Consider the following 11,478-nt stretch of genomic DNA (forward strand, 5'->3'; position numbering starts at 1 on the left):
TACAATAGGTGGGGAAAAGAACAAATTTGTTAATCTGAAGTGAGCAAAAATTTGAAGATCACTTTTCTGGCATTAGTTTGACTTGAGAAAAAGGACAAGATGGCACCCACTCTTCCCTCTTCCACGTATAGCTGAAATAGTAGTTAAATCTAATGGGTTAGTGTCACTCACCAACATCACACCTAAGACAGCAGCTTAGTTTAAGAGGCCCAGAACAGATTGTGCAGCATGTGAGAATGACATGGAGGCTGCTACCACAGTCCCTGTCCACACCCCAGAATTTGTCACTTTAAGATTGCCTCCCTCCCACACTTCCTCCCTCCCAGAAAATCTCCCGCACCCCATCCTTTACTCCCTTCTGTAGTTATGGAGAGAGCTCCACCCTGCAGCTTACTTGCTGTGCTCCAGCCTAATATAGTCCATGCCGAACCCTCCCCACCCCCTTCTATTCTGTCTCTATCTATAGCCCCTCCTTAGTCACCTCCTAGTCCTATTTTCAGCCTGAGCAGCTGATGTGATAGGCAGGAGCCTGTGTTTACTTCCCCCTCCATTCCAAGGGGACCCGTATCGTCCCCTCACTGCTTCTTCCATGCACTTGTTATCCCTTTCTCCTTGAGTTGCCTCTGGAAGAACAATCACCAGAAGAGGAGTCTGGCTAGAGGGATGTCCACTGAAATTGCAGAAGGTATGGTGTGCCCAGGGGAACTGGGTTGAGAAGAGATAGCATGAATCCCACAAAGGCATGGGATCTCCTTCAAGTGCTAGATGATAAATCTGGAATTGAACAGTTCAGTCTACTGCAAGTCTAGATAGGTGGAGGAAAGGACTTGGTTAGATTCCTTTCTCACTATGGGACCTCAGCCATCTCACAATGACCAAAGGGCAACCCCCCCCCTCCCATCTTGTATATTTATATTTATGGACAAAGTGAACTGAGAATGATGTCTGGAAGAAGAGATACATTTGAGCTGATCTACCCTTGATGTGGGACATGGGCTGGACTGCATCCTAGTGTGGCTCCACCGTGCATATTTTAATATTTTAATACCACTAAATGTGATAGCTCTGTGTTATACAGACTTGAGCTTTGTAATTTGGTGGGAGATTATGAATTCACTGGTAGACAGTACCACTGGACGACCCCTGCTGTGTTTGGGAGGCTTCAAATTACCTATTGACTTATTGTGACCCCCATCGTTTCATAGGAATATTCAAGAGGTGATTTTGCCATTTCCTTCTTCTGAAAGATAGCTTATGACACCGGATATTCATTGGCAGTCTGGCGCAATGGGCTAAACCCTTGTGCTGGCTGAACTGATGACCTGAAGATCTGAAGGTTGGCAATTCAAATCTGCGAGACAGGGTGAGCTTCCATCTGTCAGCTCCAGCTTCCATGCAGAGACATGAGAGAAGCCTCCTACAGTATGGTAACACATCCAGGTGTCCCCTGGGCGATATCTCTGTAGATGGCCGATTCTCTTACACCAGAAGCGACTTGCAGTATATTCTCAATTTGCATTTGACATGATTAAAAAAAAATCCAAGTACTAACCAGGGCTGACCCTGCTTAGCTTCCAAGTTCAGAAGGCATTTGTTGCCTTTAAGCCTTCAGTGTTGTTTTTGTTGTTGTATGCCTTTAAGTAATTCCTGATTTCAGGTGACCATACAGAATTTGTTCAGAAAGAGTTTTCCATCAATGTGTTGTCGAAGGCTTTCATGGCCGGGATCACAGGGTTGTTGTATGTCTTTCGGGCTGTGTGGCCATGTTCCAGAAGTATTCTCTCCTGACGTTTCGCCCACATCTATGGCAGGCATCCTCAGAGGTTGTGAGTTTTCCGTCATTTTCCTCTGAGGCTGACTTGACCAGGGTCACTAGGAAGATTTCCATGGTTAAATGAGGATTCAAACCCTCCCAGTATCCTAGTCCAGCTCAAACCACTGCAGCACGCTGGCTCTCAACATACACACTTCACCAAATTACAACTCCAGGACTCCATAGGATGGGACCATGGCAATCAAAGTGCTATAACAAAGTATCATGTTGGTAGATAAGATGAATGCATGGTTGTTAAAAGTCTTGGAACAAAATTAAGTTCCTCGAAGAAAGTGTGCAGCTGTAGTCAGTACAGGTAGAGATTGCAATGAGCCTTGCTGAAGCAGAGCAACATCAAATGAGTTAGACAAAAATGACTATTGGTTAATGAATTTGCCTGAGGCACACAGTCTGACTTACTCTCTCCAGTACAGATGAGTCACTCCCACGTCTTCAGTCCAAACACAGAAAGCAGTCAGGTACAAGGCAGTCCCTGGAGTCCCCACCTCCTGATTCAGACATTCGATGGCTAATTGAAATGTGGGAAAGCCCATTCCCACAGTCCCATTTGCCTAGGCGTTGTAGCCAGTGGTGAGGGTTGGGTTCTGTTGTCTAATAACATGTGGACAGCCACCTGTTCTCCATCCCTGCAGCAGTAGATATATACAATACATACCATTGAGGATTATATTCAGGCTTTTGTTTCAACTTGTTTTTGAGGCATGGGGTAGTTGTCCCCCCCCCCCCCCAAAGTTGATACCAGAAAAATTAGGACTGGTTTATTAGCTCCAATTTTAGTTCCAAATTGTGACTGTCAAATTTAGTTTCCATTCACAACAGTGTGATGACCGGTCTCTTTGTTATCTTTCTTTTTTCTTCCTTACACACTACCAAATTGTGGCTGAAATGTTGGCATCAACACTGCTTTTTAAAGAGAATGTCATTCTTGAACAAATGTCCCAGGCACGACAAACAGGAACTTCTGCTTGAACAAATGACTCACATTATGAATGCGGTTGCTATTCCCTGCATATCCACCAGACTCTATATTTATTTGCCCTTTTTAATGTTAAAAAGTGCTTTACTGGTTATATGCAAATTGTGTGTCTTATTGGATTGTAGAGAAATAGAATCATGACGACTAGAACAAGAAAGATTGTCATACTACTTTTTAGTAGATTCCACTTTAGACAATTATTGCAGTGAAGCTGATGGGTTATATAATGAATTTATTTGGTTCATTGATTTGCCACTTGAGCTTCAAAGGGAGCATACACAACTCTCACCGCTTGTTATTCTCATAACAATACTGTGAAGTAAGTTAGGCTGAGAGAGAATAATTGATCCATATATGAATCTCATCCTTGCCTGAATGGGGATTTGAACCTGGGTTTTCTGAGGTAACTATACCATATTGGGATTACAGCGTAAATGCTGCTGAGTTCAGCCTATCTCTTGTGGAGCTTGACTATGTGAGAGCAGATGAAAATTCACCTTTTCACTGGAATCTCAAACAACCATTAAGGATTTTATTGGCATGTAAGTTGATTGGGGGTGGAAGGTAAACATTGAGACAATATGGAGCAATTATTCTAATTACAAACTTATTTTTAACATAAGTAAATTGATGCTTTAAGGCTAAACAAGCGTAATGTTCCAGAAGGCCAGAAAGTTGTTTTTGATATATTACATGCAATGGGAGCTCAGCTTTCACTAAGATGACTGAACCATTTCAAATTCCAATAGTTCATATGATTCAATATGTATGAGAGTGAAAAGAAAACAGGCTAGATTATATCTATCCATCCTTACATCTAGCTTTCTCCATTCAAAGATTTTTAAAAGAATTTTAAAATATTATTTTAAATGTGTTCCACATTGTAGTCCCATGTAGTTAGTTGAGACACTGGTTTACTATCTCAATAAACATTCTGCATGTGTCCCATTGAAACAAGACTCAAAAATCACATAATAAAAGGCTTAACTCCATTTGGCTTCTATGAAGTGTAAAGTTCCACCAACATACTTGTTTAAGATATTTGTTACAATAGTCTAAAAAGTAGTTACTTTAGCATAATGTCACCAAGAATATCCCTCCCCTTCTTAACAAGTCTCTCTGTGTCTTTTTGTAAACAAGAGGATTACAAATGGATTTGTCCCACCACTTATACTGCCATAATTTTTTAGATTGGAGGAGGGACCCTTTGGACGCATTCTTAAACACAAAGTCAAGTTTAGGATACCAAGTGTTCCACCTGCAGAATCCAAAGGGCGTGGGAAGGGAAGATGACATTGCCTCCCAACCCATGTCAGGCGCAATACCAGATCCATGCCTGCACTTCTCATTGACAAAGTGATAAATACAGTGGGCCCTTGATATCTGCAGGGGTTTGGTTTATTTATTATTTATTTATTCAAAACATTTATATTTTGCCCTTCTCACCCCAAAGGGGACTCAGGCAGAGCACAACATATATATGGCAAACATTCAATACCGGAAAAAAAAAATCATATAAAAACACTAAAATCAGTTATCTTCACATTAAAACCATTATTTAAAGCCACCACAAGTTAGCCGTGAAATTTCCTATTGCTGCCATTATTGCACTGCCCCAAAGGCTTGATCCCACAGCCAGGTTATTACAATCTTTCTGAAGGACAGGAAGAAAGGGGGCTGATTTAATCCTGTCGGAAAGGGAGTTCCATAGCTTGAGGGGCAATCACTCAGAAGGCCCTGTCTCTTGTCCCCGCCAATCACACCTCTGATGATGGCAGGACCAAGAGCAGGGCCTCCCCGGAAGATCTTAATCTCCGTAGTGGTTCATAGGAGACGCGTTTGGACAAGTAAACTGGGCTGGGATTGTTCAGGGCTTTATAGGTCAAAGCCAGCACTTTGAATTGTGCTCGGTAGCTAACTGGCAGCCCATGGAGCTGACACAACATGGGAGTTGTGTGCTCTCTGTACCCTGCCCCAGTTATTAACCTGGCTGCCCCTTGTTGGACTATTTGAAGCTTCTGAACAGTCTTCAAAGGCAACCCCACATAGAGCATGTTGCAGTAGTCTATCCTAGATGTAACGAGAGCATAGACCACTGTGGCCAAATCTGACTTCCCAAGGTTCCCAGACACCCTCATGGATATAAAAATCCATAGATGTTCAAATCCCGTTACTACACAGAGGTGTTGTAAAATGGTGTTCCTTATTAAAAAATAACAAGATCAAGATTTGCATTTGGGAATTAAAAAAGAATTCAAGCCATTGATGGCTGAATCCGTGGATACAGAATCCATGGATATGGAGGACTGCCTATGGCATACAAGTAAACACTCCACCCGGACTTAAGCACAATTGTGGATGCTAACTCCATAGAGTATTTACACACAGCTAGCTAAACATAACACAGCTTTGTCCTCTGGTCCATCTACCTTTAATGTACGAACGTTGCATGTTACCTTGTGGGCAAGACCAAGATGTGCAATTCTGTTCCCTTATGAAGATAATACCTGAGTACATCCCTCTTTTACAAGATTGCTCTTTTCTTGCCTCAGACCAGTTGCTACAATGACTTGGGCTAATTTAACTAACTGCTGTATATGGCCCAAACACAGAGATCAGTTCATAGAGTTATGCGCTCTTTGCTGATAAGTCTAGTTCATTTATTATAATTGATGACACTCTTCTTTAAACGCAACCATGAGAAGGATTGCTTTTCACCTTTTCAACACCTCTAAAAATAGGGAATCTAATTTTGTTCTTTATTTTTAAAAAGTCCTGATTAAAACACTTTTAATCTCTACAGAATTTTCAGTAAACATGCAGTGGTATAAACATGTATTGTGCTTTCTGTAGATGGGAGACAAAGAAATGTAACAGATATTTCCCTCTAATAGAGAAAGTGAGATTACTTGACTAATGTTTATCATATAGATTGAGTGAGAATTTATGTGACCCTCCAGCTCTTGTTGAACTGCAGTTTCATCAACCCTGGTCAGAAAGGCTATGGCAAGGAATTCTGGGACTTTTTGTATAGTTAGAGATGTATACAGTGACCATGCATTATGTAGAAAAGGTAATGCGATCCTGCTTGTAAAAAGATGACACCCCTGCACAAATGATTTCTAACTATGCCTCACAGTTCCTTAAAGCGTTATTATGATGACTATGTCCTTTGTGCCCTTGAAAAAATATGATCCCAAGGCATCTGCTATTTGAGTCAAGAGCTACTTGGCAACACTTTTCTAATCATGAAAGCATTCCTACTGAAGCGTAGGGTTCCCAGCTTGGGGGCGGCAGTGGCAGGATGCTGCTCTTTTAACAGCGGTAGAACAAGCAGAAGTTCAGCTGGTGAGGCTTTTACTCTCTCTACATATAGGAAAAAGTTGACCTCCTGAATTTTTTACTTGTGCCACAGCTAAAGAGCTTGACAACGGGAAAGGAAGAGGCTGGGGAAATCTAGTAACATGAAGTGAAAGTGCAAACCTGGTTGTGGGAGGCAGGAATGGCAGCAGAACAACAACAACGCCATACAGCTGTTTAACTATTTATATTTTTGTGGATTATTAAATTGTACAGTTTTAAAGACTGCAAGCCACTTTGGGTCCCAATCCTGGGGGAAAGCAGGGTACAAATACTACAACGACTACTACTAGTACTAGTAATATCACCATCATCATCACCACCACTTACCCTGCATTTCTTATGCATCTTGACAAGAAAGCCTTTGCCATCAAGACTTGGGGAAAGGCCAGCAGTTATAATAACACACAACAGCTTGGATGACAGACTGAACCTGGCCCAGGATTCCTGCCCTGCTAAAGAGGCACTTTACCTAAATAGTTCAAATGGGGGCAGGAGAGACAGATCACTGGGAAGCTATGCTTTGCGTATCCTCTTACCAGGCAGAATCTGAACTATTGAAGCCAAGTGGCTTTCAGAGATCAGTAATGGGAGATACTTCTGGGACACAAGACCCGGGTTGTATTGTTGTCTAGGTTGTCCTCTCCCAGTCCAAATCTGAGAGTTGCCTTTTGCCTCAGAAGATAGGGGCAATGGGGGAGCCCCTGTCACCATTGGGTCACTTGGCAAACAATACTGTGATGAAGACTTGAAATACTGATGAGCTAGCGGACTAAAGGGCAGAATTTGGGCCTTCTTCCACAATTTTCCTGAATAGGGAACATTCCTCCAATTCAGAATTTTAGACCAGAGCTCCCAAAATCGTCCTACCTAAAGGTAATTTCCCTAAACTTTGCTCTTTGGACAAAGCAATGGACACTTATTAGGTTGACACACAACAGCATTATCCACACAGAAGTTTAGCAGAAGCATGACTCTCATTAAATATTCAGCATATTAATGAGTGGCCCAAAAGAAAGCACTAAGGAATGAAGAACCGTGTTTTCTTCATGCTAGAGATTACTTATTACAGGTTGAGCATCCCTAACCTGTAATGCTTGCGGCAAGAGATGTTTTGGTTTTTTCAAATTTTGGAATATCTGTATTTGCACCATGAAATACCTTGGAGATTGGATCGAAGTCTAAAAATGAAATTCATTTGTTTCATATATACTTTATAAGCATATACAATATTTATAATAATTTTGAGCATGAAATAGTTTGTGTATGCTGTATCATAACAAAACAAATGTGTCACTTTATCAGCCATTCATGTGGATGATTTTGGAGTAGTGCACTGCAAGGGTCAACTTTTTCCTTTCAGTTTTATAGATGTTAACCAACGAGGGAATGAATTCCATGGGCTACAGTGGGTAACAGTTGTATTCAAGGGCTGAAGGCAAGGGAGAGGCAAGGGTGATCTTTTGGTTGTTGTGGACCACGACCCAACTCTTATGCCTGGATTACATTGATTAAAATAATTGCCAGGTTCCAGGCAGACAATTACCTCTCGTCAATTGTCATATTTTCTGGACAGATCCCATGTTGAAGGATGCGACTTCCTCAGATAGAGAACTCATTGAGCTCAGCGATAATGATATGGCAGAGATCAACTTGCATGCAGTGGAATCCATTAGTGATCTGCACTATGCATCCAGCAGGCACGAAGGTGCAAAGCTCAGAGAAGGTATGTATTCCCCAATATCCTCAATCAGGTCTTAAGCAGCTCTAGTGCTATATGTAGCAACAAAGACCCACAGAACTAACCACAGAATGGCAGTGGTTTCCATTCTGAAAGCAGGACTCAGATGGCCATGGAATATTACAAGAGCCATTTGTCTACGGGGCCTGTTTCATTGCCCCCTCTGCATCTTGCTCTTTCTCACTTTCTTCCAGAAAGCAGACGGTCTCAACCCAATACCCCCCGGACCCCACACAGTGCTACTTCCTCCAAGCATTTCACCTTCCCAAATGAAGAGGACACAGGCTTTCTACCAGTCCCGGAATTCAGTATCTTACCTGCTTTCACCTGCTGCCCCTGCTTCGGCCTCACATTTTGTCCCACAGGCTTCTTTGCCCTTCTTGGAGTCCTTGTAGTGGCCAGCCTTGGTCTGGCCACGCTAGCTGTTTATCTAAGTGGTAAGTCCTTGGCCTGGCTGGCTGCTCTTGAGGAACATGTGATAGAAAGCCCATCAGGGGACCCTGGATAATGAGATGGGGATGGGGACTTCTGGGAACATCTGAGTGGGACACAAACCCTAACCCTTTATCTATCTGAGCCTGTCTAACCAGATTTCCCCCAAGCCTTTGAAGTTTTTTATTCATCCTCTTCTAGAGAAACTTTCAGTTGTGAAATGTTGCCACCTACTGTAAAGAGGTCTTTTAGTTAGATATACAGTAGGCCCTCTACATCTACTGGTTTAACCATTGCAGATTTGATTAATGTGTTATCTCTAGGTCCTCCAGCCTGACTAAATGGTCAACTTCCAAAGAACACTGGCCACAGAGGACCTAGAGATTCTTAAGAGTTATTCTCTCTGGTAAAAAAAAAAAGTGTTTCATTTCTGTTTTTTCCACTTTAGTGGGAGCCCTACACTCCCAACCCCAGTGAATGTGGAGGGCTGACTGTAGTGTGAGATATAAAGCCCACAGACATAAATTCACAGGTCAGACTATCACAGATATCTATGCGACTTAGGAACTGGAAGCACATACTGAAGCCCAACGCCTAGGACTAAGCATTCCTTATCCAAACAGCAAGCTCTCTGGCAAGCGCCCAGTTCTGGTGTCTCTCAGCCCTCTGCTAGTGCAGTCTGGCTATTGGTATTATATTACAGTGCTCAGACTGTTATCTTAACTCGCCCTCTGTATGTAAAATGCTTTGGATACTTTGAATTAAGTAGTGGAAAAATACACAAGAAAATTGTGTCTACTTATGAATGTCGGGTACATAAAGTGAACAATTAGGAATCGTTTTTACATGGGACAAAAGAGAAAAAGCAGGAAAGCTCAGATGACACTCAGCAGATCAGTTGCACTGATCTCTGGCTGCTCATTATGCTACCAGATTCACACTGGAGACTGCTAGCAGTTGCATCAGTTTTCAAGCATGTCTCTCCAGCAGATTCTTAATTCAGGCTCCCAAATTCAAATCTCCAAACAGTGCCTTGTACATCCAATCCTCCTGGACTAGGGCATGCCAGGAGCTAAGATATGTAGGCGCATGATTCTGGGATGTCTCTTATCCAAGTTATCTTTTTCTTAAAACGGTTCAACACAAAGACTGTATAGTCACTGCATTTTGGTCACATAGTGTCTTCCTCTCCCCTCTACAGTCCTCCAGCGTGAGTCACTCCGGGTCCTTGCCCAGTGGCTGGAGTCCCAAGAGGAGGCCATCCGGCAAATGAGAGCAGTGAGCATACAGCTATGGCAGCAGCTCAATAACAGTGAACTTGAGACTTAAACCTGATAACATGGTTTCTCCTCTCAACCACCCCCCTAACATTCTAGAGGAGAGAAGCTTGTGGGGGGCAGGACTCATTCCTTTACATATTTTTAATATGGACATGTGGTGGTTTGGACTAGGCAACTGCCTTAAGGTAAAGAAAAATGGTTCTCTAGAATCATTGGAAAGTCTTGCTGAGGTCCCTGCACCCTGGTGGATGTAATGCCGGGAGAACGGAGGCTGCCCAAGGATTGAAAGGTGAAGTCAGTCACCAATCCTTCTGAGACGTAAAGGAAGAAGGGATATCTGTGCAGCAGCCTCTCATCAGTTTTTCAGATGTTTGTATTCCTATATTATTTTGAAAGATTTAATTAACACCTTTTCTTGTACAGTAACAACTGAATAGCCCTTATCTGGAACTCCACAATCTAAAATGTCCCATAATTGTCTACATGCGTAGCTGAGTTTGTGACACATTTGCTTTCTGATGCTCAATGCATACAAACTTTGTTTCACAAACAAAATTATAATATTGTGCAGAAAATTACTTTCAAGCTATGTTGATACGTATGAAACATAAATCAATTTAATTTTAGTCCTGGGTCCCATCTTCGAAGTATCTTTTTATGTATATACGAATATTCCAAAGTTCACAACAATTTTGGTCCCACCCCTTTTGGATAAGGGATACTCCACCTGTATTGCTTTATTTTATACTCTTCTGGCAGCTTTGCAGCTATTACTGAAAATAAAGCCAAAAGGTTTCTTTTGCCAAGGTGTTTTCTTCTCTAAAAGGGCCCAGAGTATTTCAGTGTGCTTTAAACCAAATCAGGGAAAGTTTTGTCTATAGAAAAGGAATAATCAGCCTGCCAAAAACCGGATTTGGTTACATATTCTTTTTGTTATGGCATGACATTAAAAGCTATCTACTTAACTGCCTAAACTGTGATGTAAATTACACACAGATGCATTCTCTTTCTGTAGAATCTTAGTTATTTTCCCCTCAAAATAGTCAAGAACTTATGGAGGTAGAATACTACTGCAGTGCAATAGCAAACACAAACTGACAGTTTACAGAGCCACAGAGATCCATATTTATAACAGTATTTCTGGGATTTTTTAAAAGCAGAAAATCACCTTTATACACTCAAGCTTTTATTTTTGAAGACTAGATTTTATTTTATTTAAAATAATAGTTTGGATTCTGCAAATGCCATGCTAGACTCAAGTAGATTTCAGCTGGTCTTTAGGTACTGACCACAGCTCAGGGTATAGACACATTCATTGATCCGATGCATCAAGCCATGGTTCACAAGTGGCCCCTGAGAATTCTGAAAATCCTAGCCAACCAAGTGGAAAGGCGAGAATTGCAGTGTAGTTTGGTACAAGGCTGGAGCAGAGAGCCTCTTCTTAGGAGGTTTTCTGGGATGGCTGTTTAAGATAACTTGTCTCATGGGGAAATAGATGTTCCTTGTTTAGATAGGTGAAAATTGGCTGGATCTGGAAGATGCACAGTAAGAAAGGGTGCTGTACACAGACTTAGCAACAGGGCCTTCAACAGGACACTTTCCTATTTACTTGGCAAATGTCTGATACACAACTTCTCCTGCCACCAATAAACTTTATGTCCCCACACATTGCGGTTGAGGTTATGCTGGTAAAAGCATAGAGCAGTGGTTCTCAACCTGTGGGTCCCCAGATGTTTTGGCCTTCAACTCCCAGAAATCCTTACACCTGGAAACTGGCTGGGATTTCTGGGAGTTGTAGGCCAAAACACCTGGAGACCCACAGGTTGAGAAGCACTGGCATAGGCTTTACAAGTTA

At 42.0% G+C, this 11,478-nt stretch overlaps 1 protein-coding gene across 1 annotated transcript; it reads left to right on the forward strand.

Moving 5' to 3' along the window:
• Nucleotides 1–495: 495 nt before the first annotated feature.
• On the forward strand, nt 496–10,425 carry lsmem2 (leucine rich single-pass membrane protein 2). Its single transcript, XM_003217558.4, has 4 exons — nt 496–685; nt 7,747–7,896; nt 8,106–8,348; nt 9,545–10,425. Exons 1-4 carry the CDS (start codon nt 664–666, stop codon nt 9,670–9,672), a joined length of 543 nt encoding a protein of 180 aa, XP_003217606.1. The 5' UTR covers nt 496–663; the 3' UTR covers nt 9,673–10,425.
• The last annotated feature ends 1,053 nt before the right edge of the window (nt 10,426–11,478 follow it).

The sequence above is a fragment of the Anolis carolinensis genome, chromosome 2 (genome assembly GCF_035594765.1).
Source record: "Anolis carolinensis isolate JA03-04 chromosome 2, rAnoCar3.1.pri, whole genome shotgun sequence".
Classification (NCBI taxonomy): domain Eukaryota; kingdom Metazoa; phylum Chordata; class Lepidosauria; order Squamata; family Dactyloidae; genus Anolis; species Anolis carolinensis.